Source organism: Rhinoderma darwinii, chromosome 11, assembly GCF_050947455.1.
Source record: "Rhinoderma darwinii isolate aRhiDar2 chromosome 11, aRhiDar2.hap1, whole genome shotgun sequence".
Lineage (NCBI taxonomy): Eukaryota > Metazoa > Chordata > Amphibia > Anura > Rhinodermatidae > Rhinoderma > Rhinoderma darwinii.
Window position 1 is genome coordinate 4,193,051 of NC_134697.1, and position 23,344 is coordinate 4,216,394.

The following is a 23,344-nucleotide window of genomic DNA, read 5'->3' on the forward strand; positions in this document are numbered from 1 at the left end:
GTGAGGGTCTCGCCAATAAGTGCGGTGGGACTCCGGAAACAGACTGTTATGCGGAACATTCTCGGGGGAACATACAGACAAATAATTAGGATGCATTATAGGACGTGCTGGAAGCTGAGGATGGAACTTTTAGAATGTTTGAAAGATGACAGGAAAGTAAGAGACCACCCTGTGTTGTGGCAGGGGCACATATATTACCAGCATGCATTGAGCGCGCCAGGATGACAATACACATCACCTCCCCCTCACATGGATGCTCTGGCTTAAAGCACGTGACTCGCTAAGTGACCGGTAATACACACAACGTGTTACTGTGACCCCCAACACCCGGAGGTCACCGATATAAGGGACTGACGGGACTGCTCTTCTATACGAGATCTAGCAGTAGTCATGACTATCGTTCTGCTTTGTGTGACCAAAAGGCATTCGGAAATGGCCTCTATAGGCGATCCTGCCGATTTCAATGTCTCAAACTGCCCCCGTCATCATCCGTTATGTGATACCTAACAACAACCCCAAACACCTGTAAAGGAAACCATCAGCATGGCTATTGTATAACATGTATCATGCTATTGTATAACATGTATCATGGCTATTGTATAACATGTATCATGGCTATTGTATAACATGTATCATGGCTATTGTATAACATGAATCATGGCTATTGTATAACATGTATCATGGCTATTGTATAACATGTATCATGGCTATTGTATAACATGTATCATGGCTATTGTATAACATGTATCATGGCTATTGTATAACATGTATCATGGCTATTGTAGAACATGTATCATGGCTATTGTATAACATGTATCATGGCTATTGTATAACATGTATCATGGCTATTGTATAACATGTATCATGGCTATTGTATAACATGTATCATGGCTATTGTATAACATGTATCCTTCCATTTTCACACATTTGTAGATTTAAAAAAATAAAAAAAATTACAAATAAAAAGTTAATTTATCTACAAACAGAAAAAAGGACTTGTTCATAAAGCTTACCCTCTGTATCGTGAAACGTTCTGCTTTGTGTCAGTGAATGAACCAGACATTGTGCACATGTAGAGGCTGAAAGTCCACCCTGACCTAGTCCTGTTCACACAGCTGATGGGTTTGTTACAATCTATTAGTGAAGGTAAGAACCATCAGCCTGGAGTCCAGGACTAAAAAGAGAGATTTTATGCTGCTACCAGGTTGATTTTACAGTTTGCCTACACTGATACATTGTTACAACCCATCAGTTGAGTGAGCAGGACTAGCCGGATGTAGACAAGTATGTTCCCATTCACTGACAGCAAGAAGAGATTTTGGAAATGGTGAGGAATTGAAATACAAAGTCTATAAGAAAGTTGGAGAACAATGATTAAGCCTAATGGAAACCTCGGTGAACTTGATAGTAACGTGAGGGTCTACATTGTATCAGAAGGTTTCCGAAATATTACACAAGTCCCAGTAACTGAAGCCTTGCACTTTTACCTTCTGGTTGCGGTTTCTTTTTTCTATGGCCTCTATGGGTTTTATCGGACCTGCTAGCAGAGCACTAATAGGACATCTTATATCTTCTGCCCATACAAGCACTGATCAAACCAGGCACTAAAATCTGTAGGGGACATGGGGGCTTGTGCCTTATAGATGACTGTATTCTCCATTCTTTATATACCTTTAAGCCCCCTCAGGCACCAGACTACCTCTGCACCCTCTATAGCAATACCCCCGTAACTAACTTATCTACTATGAAGATTGGAGCAGGTAAGTGTCTGTGCACACCTTCATGTAGTATTAGGGAGGTCGCCTGTACTCCACCCGACCATATAAGCAGGGGCGGGACAACCATTAGCCAAACAAAAATAAAAAACGCACTCCCATCTTGCAGGCTGTTGAGGTTATATGGGGGCGAGATTTCTGTTGCACATCAAGTTCACGTACAGTGGAATTTCTTTAAGGATAGATCAATTTCACATCCCGCTGCACACAGGCAAAGTTTTTCTTATAAATGCGTCTTCTTCCAGTTAACCGTAAGTGACAGACGGTCCAAACATGTATCTACTTAGGCTGGAGATTTCTGAAGACATGGATGACAAGTAGATAAATGTGCACACATAGTAATGGGTGAACCCTCTGCTGCTTCCTTGTTTCCAAAGCGGGGGCGGGACTAACACCAGGAAACAGAAACTCCTATGAGGAACTGAGTACACCCACAGTGCATTATCCTAAAGATGGTCAATAGGGCAACCAGAAGACCATAGATGTTCCATGCACATGGTGAATGTCCACATCTTACAGACTAGAACTTAATTACTGCTGTTTTTGTATTTTTTAAAGGGTTGAGGTTCTGCTCTCTCATATGTTCCAACAAGCAAATTCTGCCCAATAAATAAAAATTCTAGTAGTTGCAAACGGTTAAATATTACCAACGTTTGGCGCATCCATGTGATATACATGTATTATAATGAGGATGTCCATAAAAAAGGGGACTCCAGAGCAAAACTCAAATAACGGCTGCTTTTCTGTTCATACCACCACTGCGTCCCACCATCAGTCAGCAGAAGGGCCCATAATTAGGAGGGTAGGGGAGAACCTAACTTGGGGACCACTGTCTCCCGGGGGTCCCGTCGTAGCCTTCACTGCTTCCTCTATGGGACGTCTATGGTTTGTCATGTTAACTTGCAAAGCAGCAGCACGGTGTTAATCATTAGTGGATCAGAAGAAGAGAAACCACATAAATAGCATAGAAAGGTCATAGCCAGACACATCCCTGCCCTATTATACTGCGCTGACATGTGGAACTACAACTCTCAGCATTCTAGAACACAGGTCTACCAACCACCATAATGCAGAACCCTACACCCCTCCCCCACCTTAACCAAAGCTTAAAGCCAGAGCAACTGTGTGTCCGGGACGGTGATAATGATTCACGAGAAACTTGCAACGCGTTGGGTTCTCTCTCTTTCCCGTCCTCTCTCACAAGAAGTGGTTTATGTTAATAAAATTATGATGGCAATAAAATGCATTGTCAGGGAAATGTAACACAATAAAAATAATAATAATAAAGGTAAAATTAGAGGAATAAGTCCAAAAAATGGCTTAGCACCTGTAATCGGAGGAAGTGAAAGGCAAGGGTTTAGGTAACATTCGTTGTGTTCTGAAAAATAAGAACAAATTATACAACAGTCTGGACACGGTCAGTGGTATATATATATATATCGCTTTCTATCTGATGGACTATGTCATATGTTCAAACCTCCTTAATGCCTGAATTAAACATGGGTGTGGACAAGGAATTACTCCAGTAAAGCATGCAGCAAAGACCCCCGGCCGCAGACCTCACCCTCGCACACAGACGCACACATGCGCACACACGTATGATAAACACCACGCGGTTATGTCATTATCTACAGGCTGGTTGTCAATACTTATATATATAACAGATCTAGAATCACATGCAAAGTCAACTCGACAGCAACTCTACACATTATCTCAATGGCATTGAAAACTGTGGGGTCTGGGGGTTAGGGGGAGTTAAGGAAATGATGGGGGGAATTATACACAGGGTTCACTAATCACCAATGCAGGGGGTGGTACAGTATGCTGAGCACTGATACCAAAGTGCGGACCCCCTCCCCAGGGTAGTGTTTAGTGAACCTGGTTCTTCTGAGAGAGGGTGGGGGTGGGCTGTATTGGGGGGTGCTACTTACCGTTACTCTCTCCTGGCTGCTTGTCTCTTTTCCTCTTCTTCTTTTTCCCCTAAAGAGGAAACATAAAGGACAAACTCCGTTTATAAGGGACTAAACACTGAACTATTGATACATTTCTAGCATTGCACAAAGACAAGTAGTTCTTTAGCAATGATACTATGGCCGACCGACTGGTGGCCCCTGGGCCCGTGTCTACCTAAGTCATTCTCTAGCCTTCAAAGTCCCAGGCGTCTACTGAGGGATATAGTCATTTGGCCAATAGGAACATTCAGTAAGATGATATACTGTATACAGTCATTAGATGCCACTGATAAAGAAGTAATGTCCATACAGTGTGTCCGATATCACCTGGTAACAGTAATTACTCAATAACAACATGTTGTACTACAGCTCCCATCATACTACACACTAAACAGACAGGGAAGGGGCAACGAGAAAAGCCACAAGGGAAGGGGCAACGAGAAAAGCGACAAGGGAAGGGGCAACGAGAAAAGGGACAAAGACGCATTCGGAGTGAAAATAAATATTCTTCACCCATCAAAGTAAAACATAAATTATTTATAAAGAAGACAAAGGGCTCGACCAACAGAAAGGAAGGAAGAGAAGAATAAAAGAAGGAAGATAATAAAAAAGGAAGTGTATGATAAAAAGGATTAAATAAAGAGGGGAAGGAGAGGGAAGGAGGAAGGCTACAGCTAGAGGAAAGAAAGAAAGAAAGAAAGAAAGAAAGAAAGAAAGAAAGAAAGAAAGAAAGAAAGAAAGAAAGAAAGAAAGAAAGAAAGAAAGAAAGAAAGAAAGAAAGAAAGAAAGAAAGAAAGAAAGAAAGAAAGAGACAGAGAGAAAGAAAGAAAGAAAGAGAGAGAAAGAAAGAAAGAAAGAAAGAAAGAAAGAAAGAAAGAAAGAAAGAAAGAAAGAAAGAAAGAAAGAAAGAGAAAAAGAAAGAAAGAAAGAAAGAGAAAGAGAGAAAGAGAGAAAGAGAAAGAAAGAAAGAAAGAAAGAAAGAAAGAAAGAAAGAAAGAAAGAAAGAAAGAAAGAAAGAAAGAAAGAAAGAAAGAAAGAAAGAAAGAAAGAAAGAAAGAAAGAAAGAGAAAAAGAAAGAAAGAAAGAGATAGAAAAAAGGCAGACAAAATGAGGAAGGAAAGGAGGACAAAGAGAGCAAAATGAGGAGAAGAAGTTAAAAAAATGGAAGTAAATTAAATAAAAAGGCAAACAAATAAAATGAGGAACAAAATGGAAAAGGGAGAGGCAGACAAAATGAGGAAGGAAAGGGGCAAAATACAACAAAATAAAGAGAAGAAGGAAAGGAAATGAGAAAGGCAAATAAAATGAGGAAGTAAAGAAAAGAAAAAAGAGAGAAGGAAAGACGGGGAATATAACACAATAAAAAGATTGAATAGAGGAAGGAATGGGACAGGAATTTAAAAAAGATGCAGACACATAAGATGAGGAGGAAAAGGTGCGGATTAGAACGGGGGGAAATGGGAAAAAAGGAGGAAATAGAGAAGAATAGGGAACAGCAAAAGAGCAAGTGAAAGTAAAAACAAAAAATCAAAGAGAAGAAGGTAAAGAAGAGAATCGAAGGAAGGGAAATTAAAAAAGCAAATAAAATGCAGAAGGAAAGTGTGGGGAGAGGAAAGGGAAATGGGGGAAATTAGAAGAGAATCAGGAGAAGGGAAGGAAAAGAATAGAAATAAAAGGGAAAAAGATGTGGAGAGAAAGGAACTAAAGAAACATAAAAGATTCAAAAGGGAATGACAGAAGGAAGTGTGGAGATAAGAAAGGAAACAAGGACAGAAAGGAGGAATACAACTGAATAAAGAGGATATTGTAAGAAATGCAATTAAAGGAAGGAAAGAAAAAAGAAACAGAAGGAGAGGGAGGAAATGAAAAGGGCAGACAAAGAAAAGTGGAAGAGTATTGGTTGAGGGTTCAGAACGTGGAAAAAGGATAAAAGAAAGGGGAAATACTAGGAATGGAGAAGGGAAATACTAGGAATGGAGAAGAGAAATACTAGGAATGGAGAAGGGAAATACTAGGAATGGAGAAGGGAAATACTAGCAATGGAGAAGGGAAATAGTAGGAATGGAGAAGGGAAATACTAGGAATGGAGAAGGGAAATACTAGGAATGGAGAAGGGAAATACTAGGAATGGAGAAGGGAAATACTAGGAATGGAGAAGAGAAATACTAGGAATGGAGAAGGGAAATACTAGGAATGGAGAAGGGAAATACTAGGAATGGAAAAGGGAAATACTAGGAATGGAGAGGGGAAATACTAGAAATGGAGAAGGGAAATAGTAGGAATGGAGAAGGGAAATACTAGGAATGGAGAAGGGAAATACTAGGAATGGAGAAGGGAAATAGTAGGAATGGAGAAGGGAAATACTAGGAATGGAGAAGGGAAATACTAGGAATGGAGAAGGGAAATAGTAGGAATGGAGAAGGGAAATACTAGGAATGGAGAAGGAAAATACTAGCAATGGAGAAAGGAAATACTAGGAATGGAGAAGGGAAATACTAGGAATGGAGAAGGGAAATAGTAGGAATGGAGAAGGGAAATACTAGCAATGGAGAAGGGAAATACTAGGAATGGAGAAGGGAAATACTAGGAATGGAGAAGGGAAATACTAGGAATGGAGAAGGGAAATACTAGGAATGGAGAAGGGAAATACTAGGAATGGAGAAGAGAAATACTAGGAATGGAGAAGGAAAATACTAGGAATGGAGAAGGGAAATACTAGGAATGGAGAAGGGAAATACTAGGAATGGAGAAGGAAAATACTAGGAATGGAGAAGGGAAATACTAGGAATGGAGAAGGGAAATACTAGGAATGGAGAAGGGAAATACTAGGAATGGAGAAGAGAAATACTAGGAATGGAGAAGGAAAATACTAGGAATGGAGAAGGGAAATACTAGGAATGGAGAAGGGAAATACTAGGAATGGAGAAAGGAAATACTAGGAATGGAGAAGGGAAATACTAGGAATGGAGAAGGGAAATACTAGGAATGGAGAAGGGAAATACTAGGAATGGAGAAGGGAAATAGTAGGAATGGAGAAGGGAAATACTAGGAATGGAGAAGAAAAATACTAGCAATGGAGAAAGGAAATACTAGGAATGGAGAAGGGAAATACTAGGAATGGAGAAGGGAAATAGTAGGAATGGAGAAGGGAAATACTAGCAATGGAGAAGGGAAATACTAGGAATGGAGAAGGGAAATACTAGGAATGGAGAAGGGAAATACTAGGAATGGAGAAGGGAAATACTAGGAATGGAGAAGGGAAATACTAGGAATGGAGAAGAGAAATACTAGGAATGGAGAAGGAAAATACTAGGAATGGAGAAGGGAAATACTAGGAATGGAGAAGGGAAATACTAGGAATGGAGAAGGAAAATACTAGGAATGGAGAAGGGAAATACTAGGAATGGAGAAGGGAAATAGTAGGAATGGAGAAGGGAAATACTAGGAATGGAGAAGGGAAATAGTAGGAATGGAGAAGGGAAATACTAGGAATGGAGAAGGGAAATACTAGGAATGGAGAAGGGAAATAGTAGGAATGGAGAAGGGAAATACTAGGAATGGAGAAGGAAAATACTAGCAATGGAGAAAGGAAATACTAGGAATGGAGAAGGGAAATACTAGGAATGGAGAAAGGAAATACTAGGAATGGAGAAGGGAAATAGTAGGAATGGAGAAGGGAAATACTAGGAATGGAGAAGGGAAATACTAGGAATGGAGAAGAGAAATACTAGGAATGGAGAAGGAAAATACTAGGAATGGAGAAGGGAAATACTAGGAATGGAGAAGGGAAATACTAGGAATGGAGAAAGGAAATACTAGGAATGGAGAAGGGAAATACTAGGAATGGAGAAGGGAAATACTAGGAATGGAGAAGGGAAATAGTAGGAATGGAGAAGGGAAATACTAGGAATGGAGAAGAAAAATACTAGCAATGGAGAAAGGAAATACTAGGAATGGAGAAGGGAAATACTAGGAATGGAGAAGGGAAATAGTAGGAATGGAGAAGGGAAATACTAGCAATGGAGAAGGGAAATACTAGGAATGGAGAAGGGAAATACTAGGAATGGAGAAGGGAAATACTAGGAATGGAGAAGGGAAATACTAGGAATGGAGAAGGGAAATACTAGGAATGGAGAAGAGAAATACTAGGAATGGAGAAGGAAAATACTAGGAATGGAGAAGGGAAATACTAGGAATGGAGAAGGGAAATACTAGGAATGGAGAAGGAAAATACTAGGAATGGAGAAGGGAAATACTAGGAATGGAGAAGGGAAATAGTAGGAATGGAGAAGGGAAATACTAGGAATGGAGAAGGGAAATAGTAGGAATGGAGAAGGGAAATACTAGGAATGGAGAAGGGAAATACTAGGAATGGAGAAGGGAAATAGTAGGAATGGAGAAGGGAAATACTAGGAATGGAGAAGGAAAATACTAGCAATGGAGAAAGGAAATACTAGGAATGGAGAAGGGAAATACTAGGAATGGAGAAAGGAAATACTAGGAATGGAGAAGGGAAATACTAGGAATGGAGAAGGGAAATACTAGGAATGGAGAAGGGAAATAGTAGGAATGGAGAAGGGAAATACTAGGAATGGAGAAGGAAAATACTAGCAATGGAGAAAGGAAATACTAGGAATGGAGAAGGGAAATACTAGGAATGGAGAACGGAAATAGTAGGAATGGAGAAGGGAAATACTAGCAATGGAGAAGGGAAATACTAGGAATGGAGAAGGGAAATACTAGGAATGGAGAAGGGAAATACTAGGAATGGAGAAGGAAAATACTAGCAATGGAGAAAGGAAATACTAGGAATGGAGAAGGGAAATACTAGGAATGGAGAAAGGAAATACTAGGAATGGAGAAGGGAAATACTAGGAATGGAGAAGGGAAATACTAGGAATGGAGAAGGGAAATAGTAGGAATGGAGAAGGGAAATACTAGGAATGGAGAAGGAAAATACTAGCAATGGAGAAAGGAAATACTAGGAATGGAGAAGGGAAATACTAGGAATGGAGAAGGGAAATAGTAGGAATGGAGAAGGGAAATACTAGCAATGGAGAAGGGAAATACTAGGAATGGAGAAGGGAAATACTAGGAATGGAGAAGGGAAATACTAGGAATGGAGAAGGGAAATACTAGGAATGGAGAAGAGAAATACTAGGAATGGAGAAGGGAAATACTAGGAATGGAGAAGGGAAATACTAGGAATGGAGAAGGGAAATACTAGGAATGGAGAAGAGAAATACTAGGAATGGAGAAGGAAAATACTAGGAATGGAGAAGGGAAATACTAGGAATGGAGAAGGGAAATACTAGGAATGGAGAAGGGAAATACTAGGAATGGAGAAGGGAAATACTAGGAATGGAGAAGGGAAATAGTAGGAATGGAGAAGGGAAATACTAGGAATGGAGAAGGGAAATAGTAGGAATGGAGAAGGGAAATACTAGGAATGGAGAAGGGAAATACTAGGAATGGAGAAGGGAAATAGTAGGAATGGAGAAGGGAAATACTAGGAATGGAGAAGGGAAATACTAGGAATGGAGAAGGGAAATAGTAGGAATGGAGAAGGGAAATACTAGGAATGGAGAAGGGAAATACTAGGAATGGAGAAGGGAAATACTAGGAATGGAGAAGGGAAATACTAGGAATGGAGAAGGGAAATAGTAGGAATGGAGAAGGGAAATACTAGGAATGGAGAAGGGAAATAGTAGGAATGGAGAAGGGAAATAGTAGGAATGGAGAATAGAGAGAAGGAAAAGGAAATATTTCAGCTTGAGTTTCAAGTAACAATTTGTCAGTTTAAACTGTGGGAAATTCTGAAAGGGTTTATGGGACGACTTCTCGCCTGACAATTTTAGTGCACACCCTTTAGTGTATTGTATTTTCAACAGATGATTAAAGGGGTTTCCATCTTCAGACAACTTTAATGCATTGCCGTGTACATGCCGTCCTGCAACTTTCACTAAACACATTGTTTTTCCCCCTGTGATTAGTATTTTCTAGGTGAGTTGCCGCTAGAAGTGATCACCGTCTCGCAACTCAAAGCAACAAACAAAAGAGATTCCATCTGGAGATATATTTACAGCGACTATGACATCATGAAGTATTTAGTAATAGTTGCAGGATGCTACATACTAAGAAATAAGCGAAAGTCATCTGGAAAAGTCCTTTAATAATACATTGTAAAGCTCTATAGAAGGGGAATAAATACCACCTACATAGGAACCTACATAGTTATCCCTTGCCGACCAGCCGGGGTAAAGCTGCATGTGCAGCTGCCGTTCCTTCCGTGCCAACTCGTAGTATTTTGCTTGCTCCTCTCTCGATAATGCATGCCACTACAGAGAAAAGAAGAGGAGCAGACGTCACACATATATATTACTGAAAAGAGGACCGGCAATACACAGAGAGTGTAACATCTATCTATCTATCTATCTATCTATCTCTCTCATATCTATCTATCTATCTATCTATCTATCTATCTATCTTCTATCTATCTATCTATCTATCTATCTATCTATCTATCCATCTATCTATCTATCTATCTATCTATCTATCTATCTATCTATCTATCTATCTATCTATCTATCTATCTATCTATCTATCTATCTATCTCATATCTATCTATCTATCTATCTATCTATCTCATATCTATCTATCTATCTATCTATCTATCTATCTATCTATCTATCTATCTATCTATCTAATATCTATCTATCTCATATCTATCTATCTATCATCTATCTATCTCATATCTATCTATCTATCTATCTCATATCTATCTATCTATCTATCTATCTATCTATCTATCTATCTATCTATCTATCTATCTATCTATCTATCTATCTATCTATCTATCTATCTCATATCTATCTATCTATCTATCTATCTATCTATCTATCTATCTATCTATCTCATATCTATCTATCTATCTATCTATCTATCTATCTATCTATCTATCTATCTATCTATCTATCTATCTATCTATCTATCTATCTATCTTCTGTAAAGTTGATCCATTATGAACCTGCTCTTTGAATGTTTTCACCGTAAGTCCCCGATAATGCCTAAATAAATGTTAAGAACTACAACCCCCAACAACCCGGTCAAGCTGCGTCAGTCCCATTACTGAATTACAAGGCTACAGAAACCCCCAATGGACTATTATTATGTGACAGGGAACACACAGAACAGGCTTGAGGACCTACCCTCCGGCCGAGGATCTGATTAATGGCGGCGCTCTCTTTTAATGTGCATTCTGCGACCACTTTTGCTCGCATTTCCTTCATATACAACATAAACGCATTAAGAGGCTTTTTTATATGAGGTTTCTTCTTTTCTTCTTCCTTTTTGGAATCCTGATGTTTTCTGTAAAAGAAAACACAAAACTTATCGTATTGTGGATGGGCGCCGTTGGCGTAGCGTCACATCTAGAGGCAGGCATATAAGACAGGAAGGATAAACAGGAGACTTACGAGCTATGCATGGATCCCACGTCACCCTGCGAAGATTCCTGTTTGACGGATGGGTTCACTATGGCGGGATGAGGGATTCCAGTCGTATGTAAACTGTGATGTGGCGGTACCATGTGTGGGGGGAATCTGGAGGAGAGAAAGCTGTGTAAACCGTCAGAATAAACATGAATGAAAGGGGAGGGTTGTCAAGCATCATTAACATCATATTCATTCATTATCCCTCATTTATATGACGCCATAACATGCTGCGGCACCGTACCCACAATGCACTTATATTACTCCCGTATGTAGGCTCACAATCTAATCCAATATCATAGCAGACCATTTACTCTTAACATAGAGAGCTGGTGTTTACAGGGGTCATTTTAAGGGATTATCATGGATTAAAAAAACATGGCAGCTTTCTTCCTGAGACAGCGCCACACCTGTCCATAGGTTGTCTCTGGTACTGCATCGGAGCTCTCTTGAGGTAAATGGTGCTGAGTTGCAATACCACACACCACCTATGTACAGGTGTGGCACTGCATCAGGAAGAAAACTGCCATGTTTTTCTAATCTTTACATTCCTTATTCTTCACAAAAATCAGCCCCCCAAATGTCACATGTCACTTTGTAGAAGGAGATGTCGGAAGAGCCCAGGTACTAGTGCAATCTCTGCACCCCTATAGTTATGCCCTTGCTGGTATTATTAAAGGGGTGGTCTACCTTGGTTATAAATTGTGGGGGGTCACTCACTTGAGCTTCTCATTGGCCAGTGCAGCCGTGTCATCCATGCATTAGTGATAATGGCTGACTAATTGGGGTGCCGGAAATGGGACCACCGGTATCAGCGCACTACAGAGGAGTTTAGGGGGGTCCTCATCCTGCAGCCTAAATGTTTGTCCTGATTTTGAATTCACTTTATTGTATATCTAAGAAATTCTTTGTATCTATAATGCTTTTCAAAATCAAATAAAACCTGAGTTTATATGAGGTCTGTATGGACCCATTCTACAGTCAGCCTGTCCTGACCTAAAATTTCTGATAACACAGAACAATAGATTGTAATCACCTGTCCTACAGTCATCCTCTTCCAGCCTGACATGTCTGATAACAGAGAACAATAGATTGTAGTCACCTGTCCTACAGTCATCCTCCCCCAGCCTGACATGTCTGATAACAGAGGACAATAGATTGTATTCACCTGTCCTACAGTCCTCCTCCTCCAGCCTGACAAGTCTGATAACAGAGAACAATAGATTGTATTCACCTGTCCTACAGTCATCCTCTCCCCAGCCTGACATGTCTGATAACAGAGAACAATAGATTGTATTCACCTGTCCTACAGTCATCCTCCCCCCAGCCTGACATGTCTGATAACAGAGAACAATAGATTGTATTCACCTGTCCTACAGTCATCCTCCCCCAGCCTGACATGTCTGATAACAGAGAACAATAGATTGTATTCACCTGTCCTACAGTCATCCTCCCCCAGCCTGACATGTCTGATAACAGAGGACAATAGATTGTATTCACCTGTCCTACAGTCATCCTCTCACAGCCTGACATGTCTGATAACAGAGAACAATAGATTGTATTCACCTGTCCTACAGTCATCCTCTCCCCAGCCTGACATGTCTGATAACAGAGAACAATAGATTGTATTCACCTGTCCTACAGTCATCCTCCCCCCAGCCTGACATGTCTGATAACAGAGAACAATAGATTGTATTCACCTGTCCTACAGTCATCCTCCCCCAGCCTGACATGTCTGATAACAGAGAACAATAGATTGTATACACCTGTCCTACAGTCATCCTCCCCTAGCCTGACATGTCAGATAACAGAGAACAATAGATTGTATTCTCCTGTCCTACAGTCATCATCCCCCAGCCTGACATGTCTGATAACAGAGAACAATAGATTGTATTCACCTGTCCTACAGTCATCCTCCCCCAGCCTGACATGTCTGATAACAGAGGACAATAGATTGTATTCACCTGTCCTACAGTCATCCTCGCCCAGCCTGACATGTCTGATAACAGAGAACAATAGATTGTATTCACCTGTCCTACAGTCATCCTCTCCCCAGCCTGACATGTCTGATAACAGAGAACAATAGATTGTATTCACCTGTCCTACAGTCATCCTCCCCCCAGCCTGACATGTCTGATAACAGAGAACAATAGATTGTATTCACCTGTCCTACAGTCATCCTCCCCCAGCCTGACATGTCTGATAACAGAGAACAATAGATTGTATACACCTGTCCTACAGTCATCCTCCCCTAGCCAGACATGTCTAATAACAGAGAACAATAGATTGTATTCTCCTGTCCTACAGTCATCCTCCCCCAGCCTGACATGTCTGATAACAGAGAACAATAGATTGTATTCACCTGTCCTACAGTCATCCTCCCCTAGCCTGACATGTCTGATAACAGAGAACAATAGATTGTATTCTCCTGTCCTACAGTCATCCTCCCCCAGCCTGACATGTCTGATAACAGAGGACAATAGATTGTATTCACCTGTCCTACAGTCATCCTCCCCCAGGCTGACATGTCTGATAACCGAGAACAATAGATTGTATTCCCCTGTCCTACAGTCATCCTCCCCCAGCCTGACATGTCTGATAACAGAGGACAATAGATTGTATTCACCTGTCCTACAGTCATCCTCCCCCAGCCTGACATGTCTGATAACAGAGAACAATAGATTGTATTCACCTGTCCTACAGTCATCCTCCCCAATCCTGACATGTCTGATAGCAGAGAACAATAGATTGTATTCACCTGTCCTAGTCATCTTCTCCCCAGCCTGACATGTCTGATAACAGAGAACAATAGATTGTATTCACCTGTCCTACAGTCATCCTCCCCCAGCCTGACATGTCTGATAACAGAGAACAATAGATTGTATTCACCTGTCCTACAGTCATCCTCCCCAATCCTGACATGTCTGATAGCAGAGAACAATAGATTGTATTCACCTGTCCTACAGTCATCTTCTCCCCAGCCTGACATGTCTGATAACAGAGAACAATAGATTGTATTCACCTGTCCTACAGTCATCCTCCCCCAGCCTGACATGTCTGATAGCAGAGAACAATAGATTGTATTCACCTGTCCTACAGTCATCCTCTCCCCAGCCTGGCATGTCTGATAACAGAGAACAATAGATTGTATTCACCTGTCCTATAGTGATCCTCCCAGCATCACATATCTGATAACAGAGAACAATAGATTGTATTCACCTGTCCTACAGTTATCCTCCCCCAGCCTGACATGTCTGATAACAGAGAACAATAGATTGTATTCACCTGTCCTACAGTCATCCTCCCCCAGCCTGACATGTCTGATAACAGAGAACAATAGATTGTATTCACCTGTCCTACAGTCATCCTCCCCCCAGCCTGACATGTCTGATAACAGAGAACAATAGATTGTATTCACCTGTCCTACAGTCATCCTCCCCCAGCCTGACATGTCTGATAACAGAGAACAATAGATTGTATACACCTGTCCTACAGTCATCCTCCCCTAGCCTGACATGTCTGATAACAGAGAACAATAGATTGTATTCTCCTGTCCTACAGTCATCCTCCCCCAGCCTGACATGTCTGATAACAGAGGACAATAGATTGTATTCACCTGTCCTACAGTCATCCTCTCCCAGACTGACATGTCTGATAACAGAGAACAATAGATTGTATTCACCTGTCCTACAGTCATCCTCCCCAGCCTGACATGTCTGATAACAGAGAACAATAGATTGTATACACCTGTCCTACAGTCATCCTCCCCTAGCCAGACATGTCTAATAACAGAGAACAATAGATTGTATTATCCTGTCCTACAGTCATCCTCCCCCAGCCTGACATGTCTGATAACAGAGAACAATAGATTGTATTCACCTGTCCTACAGTCATCCTCCCCTAGCCTGACATGTCTGATAACAGAGAACAATAGATTGTATTCTCCTGTCCTACAGTCATCCTCCCCCAGCCTGACATGTCTGATAACAGAGGACAATAGATTGTATTCACCTGTCCTACAGTCATCCTCCCCCAGGCTGACATGTCTGATAACCGAGAACAATAGATTGTATTCCCCTGTCCTACAGTCATCCTCCCCCAGCCTGACATGTCTGATAACAGAGGACAATAGATTGTATTCACCTGTCCTACAGTCATCCTCCCCAGCCTGACATGTCTGATAACAGAGGACAATAGATTGTATTCACCTGTCCTACAGTTATCCTCCCCCAGCCTGACATGTCTGATAACAGAGAACAATAGATTGTATTCTCCTGTCCTACAGTCATCCTCCCCCAGCCTGACATGTCTGATAACAGAGAACAATAGATTGTATTCACCTGTCCTACAGTCATCCTCCCCCAGCCTGACATGTCTGATAACAGAGGACAATAGATTGTATTCACCTGTCCTACAGTCATCCTCCCCCAGCCTGACATGTCTGATAGCAGAGAACAATAGACTGTATTCACCTGTCCTACAGTCATCCTCCCCCAGCCTGACATGTCTGATAACAGAGAACAATAGATTGTATTCACCTGTCCTACAGTCATCCTCTCCCAGCCTGACATGTCTGATGACAGAGAACAATAGATTGTATTCACCTGTCCTACAGTCATCCTCTCCCCAGCCTGACATGTCTGATAACAGAGAACAATAGATTGTATTCACCTGTCCTACAGTCATCCTCCCCCAGCCTGACATGTCTGATAACAGAGAGCAATAGATTATATTCCCCTGTACTATTGACAGCTGATCCGTCTGTGATATTACAAATATTCTGCAGATAGACCTGCGCACACAGAACGAGGCCGACACTGATGACACCGGCGTCTCCTCAATCAGGCACTAATAAACCCCCACATAGATTGTAATGGAAAATATGGAGGTTTATTAGTGGATGCTCCGTAATCTGTATGCAGCACTTCTGTCAGCTCCGGGTATGGCGGATTAACATTCCCTGCTCTGTGGCTAATAAAAGTAGATTTTAATTATAATGCACCGTGGGGGGGGGGGGGGGGGCTGAAAAAGTAACATTTCAGGAGGCAAATAGTGGTGGTGTTTACGAATATGCATATAGGAAGCTATAGGGCCCCAACGAAAAATGGGGTCCCAGCAAATTCTCCTGTGTGTGTATAACGACATCTATTGAGAATTCATGTGATTAAGAGGATTTCCCTGTTAGACGACCCCTGTCCTGCCGTTAGGTTGTCCTGGGTGCAGGAGCCGCGATGTTGGGACGCCCGCGATCAGCTGTTCAAGGGGAATGAATATTGACATGAATTACACGATTCCTGTACAATAAATGGCGCCTCTGTGTAATGCATGGAGGGCGCTCTGCTCCGGTTATTAGAAGGGTCCCAATAACGACCCCCCATGGCTCCATGTCCCCCAATAGGGTGATATTTAAGAGGAAACCAAACGCCTCCTCAGAAGATCCGACGTAAAATTCTCATTTGACGGCTTCCGTGTTTTATCACAGCGGCCGATGTTACATATTAGTCTATGGCGTCGTCTCCCAACTGTGGCTCTACAACTTATGCAAAACTACAACTCCCAATAGGCTGGCAGGACCTGATGAGTGTCGTAGTGTACAACAGCTGGAGATCCACGTGTTGGTGACTTTTAGGACATGTTATATTTTACCTACAGAACTAATTGTAGGAAAAGTTTCATCTTTAAAGGTTGTTTTTTAAAATTGTATTTTATAAAATCTGTAAAGTTCATATATATTTTGCATTTCAATTCCTCACCCTTTTTAAAGGCTTGGCTTTATGTCAGTGAATTGAAACATTCATGGCAGAAAATAGACCTAATACTCCTCATAGATTAGATGAGGGTTTGTTACAATGTATCCAGTCTAGGCAATCCTAAACACAGCAGCAGCACAACTGGCTCCTGTCCTGATACAATGTATCACTGCAGGTAAAATGTATCAGTCTGGGGTCCAGGCTGTTTAGCTTATTGTCTCGACTCAGATACACATGGAGCAAACTCTCAGCTGTCAGAAGTATTAGGTCTATACAAGTTTTCAACCTCTGGCTGTAAATGAGAATATGTCCATTCACTGACAGCAAGCAGAACTTTTGTATATTATTTCTAAATAATACATATTATAAAGTTGCGATATTTTTTTTCTATTATACGATGAAGCAGCTTTGCGCCTTACTGACAGCAATGTGGAGACAAGTAAAATTGAAAGTATTACAGATTAGAATGAATTTTTCGGTAAACGCGTCAGGTCAGAAAACGCGTGTGACCATAAATAACGTCTTCCAGGAACGTTTGTCTATCACTGCAGGATAATGGGCTGAACTAGATGGACTTATGTCTTCAGTCTTAATAATTGCGTGAGCTGAGAATATGTCACCCCAGAACCCGCAGGAGATAATGCAGCAGATGATGAGGATCCTACCGATGGACGCCGCAACGTGTAACGAGCCGTTAAATCCCAGCGTCATCCACACAAAAGGTGCATTTGGCTACATGGAAATAAGGAGCTTTACATTGTCTCCTCATTCCCAAGGTGAGACGTTGCCTTACAAAACGCTCCGAAAAACCAGCTCATTAGCCGCCCGCCTTCCTTCATGGCTCCGAGCCAGGAGATAATGATGAGACGACTTATTAGGGACAACTAATTTTTTTTTGTTCTGTTTGTCTCAGGGGCTTCTGTCGCCTCGCTGGGGTTTTTGTGACACGGTTTTTTGAGCGCGTGTCATCTCCTCGTCTCGATTTCATGCATAAGCAGTGGGACGCGTCTCTTTATTTGCGGCAGCCATTCTGCCTTCGCTTGCATTGAATTTATCCTCATCTTTTTGCACTTGTAACATTTCATCTATTCCTGCCTGGGAATTTTTTTTTTTTTTCCCGAGCCCGTTGCGCCCACTTTATGGTTTATACATGATGTGGCTTCTCTTTGAAGCCAGACGGTTTGAGAGATGCCCTCGTCAGGAGAAGTGCCTTTCACCAATTTAACATGCTGAGGGCCCCAAGCTCCAACATCTCAATCGAAAGGGGGTCACAGGGTGGCACCGGCGAGTGTCAGCAAGTGCTGTTTAATTGCCAATCTAGGTTTCTCCACGGTGTTTAAAGTATAATGACCCTTCACTTAATTCTGAGAATGCCTGGCCCTGGCGCTGCATTGAATGAATATCAAAGGCTACGACAGAACAGGGTGCAGCGCCTGCATTCCCATAACTGTCATCTGTCTAATGGACCTGTACTTGTGTCAGCCCATTATCACAATAATCTATTTAATTTGCTGTATACTCTTTTTAACTAGACTCCTTTTATTCCGCCAAGTTTGGACGGACGCCCAAAAAAGGAGGGAAAAAAAGAACCCCAAGGTGTCCCGGGCTCGCGAATAATAATCCTACCAGCAACATAGCTCTGCTCAATGCATTAACCCCGCAGACGCCAGGCTCCAATAATATCTAGAGGCGCTACAGGTCCTATAGGGTCCATGCATTTTATTCTCTGATCACGTAGATTTTGGCCTCATCAGTATATTCTGTCCACGCTCAATTTATCTTTTGCATTTTTTAACTTTTGGCAAGTCCTGCACTTAAAATGTAATGATTGCTGCATTTGTCTATAGCCCCCCATAAACCAATACCCCAGTGGTCAGTCATCCCCTGTAGTAAAGAGACCGTAATATCACCTTGCCACATACAATGGGTTAACACTCTATGGGCAATACTACCCCATATTGATCATTTAGGTGTGGGCTTATTAGTCATATATCTCCTTAGTCCTAGTACTATATAATATTCGGGATAAAACATATTATACAGAGTCCTGAACAATATATGGGGCAATTCTCACGAGGACTGGGCAGGAAAAGCACATTGTAACATTGTATCCATACAACAGAGACGATATGAAACAATGTATCCAGGCTGCACCGTCCACCAATGGCAGACGATTATTGTTCCTACGAATGTAGAACCTCCATTTATACTTAAAGCTGCAGATTTTTCCCCAGGATCTCGCCCCCCCCCCCCCCCCCCCCCTGTACGCCGTACAACAGGCACATTATTATTATAGTATTATGTATCACAAGGCATTAATATCAATCCCCAACAAAGAAAACTTTTCCAACGAGGCTGATAACTTTTTAAACAATGCAATAGATTAGGTACAAACACTACAGTTATTACACAGGATAAGACCGCCGCCCTAGAGGGTCGTACCGGCCATAACATCTGACAAGTATAAAACACATTTCTTTGTACATATTTATTGTTATTTTTTTCAAATAAAGCATGGATATAACTTCTATAGACGGAGTCCAGGACTAAATTATATCCTGGAACCAAATATACAGATAAATGGTGTAAACTTTACAATGACATGACCAGAAAATATTATTTACTTACTGTGTCAAATTTTAAATGAATTTTGCAATTATTGAACTGGGATTTTTTTTTTTAAAATGATGCATGACTCCTCCTCATCTCTATGGAGTGTAGTTCATGTTATAACCTGAAGGTGTCACTGTTGCTACCATGAGATCAGACATTGCCATCCAAATAGATATAAGGCCTGATGCACACGACCGTGTTCGGTCCGTGATATACGGTCCGCATGTCGGCCGCTTGTCCCGGACCGTACAAAGTACAGGGAGCCGGGCTCCTAGCATCATACTTATCTATGACGCTAGGTGTCACTGCCTATCCACGTAACTACTGTCACACACTAAAACATGATTACAGTACGGGACAGTAGTTCCGCGGACAGGCAGTGACCCCTATCGTCATAGATAAGTGTGATGCTAGGAGCCCGACTCCCTGCACTGTGTTCGGTCCGGGACATGCAGCCGACATGCGGACCGTATATCACGGACCGAACACGGTCGTGTGCATGGGGCCTTACAGATCCATGACGTTGTGCTGGGCCCTCAAAGAAAACACTTTAGAGCTGAGGGGGAGCATTTTAAAGGCGTTATACAGGATTAGAAAAACATGGCTGCATTCCTTCAGTAACGGTGCCACACCTGTCTACATGTTGTATGTGGTATTGCAGGTGGCTGAGCTGCAATACCACATACAACCTGAGGACAAGTGTGGCACTGTTTTTGGAAGAAAGCAGCCATGGTTTTCTAATCCTGTACAACTCCTCTAAATTAGTTGTCTAGTTACTATAGGGACTGAATTTGGAATTGCAATAATTGGTTTATCAGATCCAGCTACATTACGTTTCCCAGTTTTGTATTATATGGGGTTACATTTGCATTAGGGCCCCTAGACCCATTTTATGACCAGAATAAAAAGATGCGCTCACCTTGACATGGAAGCATTGACTGTAAGAGCTGTGGGGTAGGGATGTCGGAAGCCCCCTGTTGTGATTGGGTACACCGGTTGACCTTGCCTTGGAAGGAAAAAAATAAAAAGTTGAGAGAGTGAATACAATAGGTAAAAATAAATGCATAAAATTCCAGCATTCTCACTTAATCAAGACACAAATCTTGGGGATTGTGCGGCGCAGATCAAAGCCGACAATATGAATGCCATAAATTTGATACGGGCGGCTAATTAAATTTCCTAACCTCAGCTTATGTCAATATAGGGCCTCTCTCCGGGCTGGAACGAGGTGTTTTGTTGTGATAATTAAAGGCGAAGCCTTTGCTTCTTTAATGGAGCCATCACACTAATTGAGGGCCACGCATGCAAAGAAAATAATAATGAATGGAAATTTATACCAAAATAAAGTGCAGGGAATCAAAGGCGTTCAGCTGCGCTCGGGGTCCCTCTCGCTATTTAGATCTTGGTGAGAAAACATTAAATTAACAGATCTTAATTTGTAGCCTTTTGTCACATTAATGAGAGTTGACAAGATTTACCGGGGGAAAGTCCCCAAATACTATTGTGGGGAAGCGATCGACAGTCACAGCTCATTACAATAATTAATTATTACAACAACTTGCACTGGGGGAGATCTTGAGAAAGACTCAGTCGTTGCTGAATAAATTATTGGTCCCTTAACCACAAGAAGACAGAGACTGCGTAATGATTGTGAGTAGCGGGTGGGGGAGGGGGGCTTTTATTTTCCTGTCTTATTTTTGCAACCTGTTCCATCCACGTTCTTATTAATTCCATCAGATAGAGGGGGAAGGGATGTACCCCAAAAAGGGCCCGCACATACACTAAACTCTGTGGGTACATGGCATTCATGAAATACAGGGGGGGGGGGGTGTGGTACCACAGATAGAGCTGCCACATAAAGGGGGGTACTAACCCGTATGGAGACGCCACGTACAATAAGCTCTGCAGGTCCTTTGATGCCCCCCCCATCAGATATGGAGGGGCATTACTACAAGAGAACCCCCACATAAAATAAGCTCTGCAGGTCTTTTGCATTCATCACATTCACGTTACATTGAAATGGAAAATAAGAAAAAAAAGTAAAAATACTGGAACTGCTTACTGTGGTACTAACCATCCCAGCGGATGGGGGATCTGTCCGACGGCGCCCGGAGATAAAGGATAATAGGGTGATATGTCTGAAGGGTGAGGAGGCCGAGGGATTCCTGAGGAAATAGAAATAGGGGATAAAGCGAACACGTCAAAGTCTCACGACAATACAATGAATTATAGAGAAAAAAATAATAATAATGTCAATGTAAAAAAAAATAAAAATTCTTTACAAAACCCCCAGATCCTAAAATATATGTTTTGGGCACTCGATCGGACAATATATTGTAATGTAAATTTGGGGTGTACATAGAAGAAAGGGGGCCCCATAGCAAACTTCCCTTTCCCATTATAATGCTCGTTTTTTTGCCCCCAGGATAGAAGGACCTTGTGTTTGTTCTCCCCTCCGCCCACTTGGGCCTATTCCCCTCACCCTTTATTGGCTAACAATGCTGTTCTTCCAGAGCGTGGAGTCCTGCACAGGTTACGGAACCAAATAGCAAAGGGGACGGCGGCATCTAGGGCTGGGCCCCGTTCTCCAAGGGCCCCGTTCTCCAAGGGCCCCGTTCTCCAAGGGCCTCGTAGCAGCCACATGCTCTACCTTTTGCAAGGCCTCACTGGAAACGACCCCTCTAAGAGTCCCAATCCTGGGTAGTGTCAACCAAAGTAGCCTCAGAATTTCCCAGAATTCTTGAGAATGGGCAAAGTACAATATTTCGTGTTTTTTCCCCTTTGGATCCTATCAAACAATTGCTGAACTAGCAATCCCCTAATATTCCCCTAATATAATGTTAGTATCAGAATTGCTATAGATTTCTGGATTCTGTTGCTCTGGGCTGGATCCCGATCTCTTCCGTTTCATATGAAGGAATTACAGTTTCTTAATTCCGCAACATTGTTTCAATTAGTCTTCACTTTATAGCAAAATATTGTCCTTATGGCAAGTGCTTTGCTACAAGTGACTGGATCAGTGGGTAAATGTCCCGGCTTCTCTATGTTCTGATGAATCCGCCCGGCCGTAACCTGCAGTAATAGATTTCCCTGTGAGGTCATTTCTCTGCCGTTCACCTTATTCTGAGATAATGCATGAATAAAACAGACACAGCTGCCGGGTGCCCTCCACGGAGACGAGATGTAAAACAGCGAGGAGGGAGGAGACGGCTCGCCAAAATCATAAATAAATTATCCCCACGAACACAAAAGACAGGTGGACGCTGAATCCACCGCTAAGAAGATCATTTGTAAAACGCTCTGGATGAGAAATGAACAGAGCGTGGGTGGAGTAGACATTACACTCCCGGGGGGCCTGCGCCTTTAAATGGAGGGAGCAGATCCCTATGACAGGGAAGTATTTGTGAAGGAATTCTATATCTTAGAATCATTTCGTATAAAACAAAATCATGGCAGGCAAACTCCCAGAATCCTCTTCAATTATTCTGGACATTATAGACACTAATGATGGGGGGGGGGGGGGCAGGCAGGGACTAAACTCCTGGAGGGCAGGGAATACAATGAAATTTGCATCCTGTGCTTTTAGCATTAGAGAAGTGTCAGCTCTGGACGTCTGGAATTCTGCAGATAACTAGTTAAATGTCCCTCCAATGACTTTGGCATCCAATAGTCCGGCATTTGTTTCCCAGTAATTCAGAATCTTACTTTGCTAGTCAGCACCCCAATATATTATGTCCATAGTAGGTGGGTGATAATGTCGGATT

General features: G+C 41.9%; 1 protein-coding gene across 10 annotated transcripts in view; it reads right to left on the reverse strand.

Moving 5' to 3' along the window:
* The window catches only part of TCF7L2 (transcription factor 7 like 2), a 197,948-nt gene that overhangs the window by 8,098 nt on the left and 166,506 nt on the right, over nt 1-23,344 (reverse strand). For 2 of the 10 annotated variants that reach the window (XM_075842780.1, XM_075842786.1), the window contains 7 exons: nt 21,643-21,745; nt 20,500-20,586; nt 11,203-11,328; nt 10,936-11,095; nt 9,958-10,065; nt 3,707-3,755; nt 3,103-3,153 (listed from right to left, as the gene is read on the reverse strand). In XM_075842780.1, coding sequence (XP_075698895.1) covers nt 3,103-3,153; nt 3,707-3,755; nt 9,958-10,065; nt 10,936-11,095; nt 11,203-11,328; nt 20,500-20,586; nt 21,643-21,745 — 684 coding nt within the window. Of the gene's footprint in view, nt 1-3,102; nt 3,154-3,706; nt 3,756-9,945; nt 10,066-10,935; nt 11,096-11,202; nt 11,344-20,499; nt 20,587-21,642; nt 21,746-23,344 lie in introns of all 10 variants that reach the window. The other 8 variants (XM_075842782.1, XM_075842776.1, XM_075842777.1 and 5 more) reach the window with 6 other exon arrangements.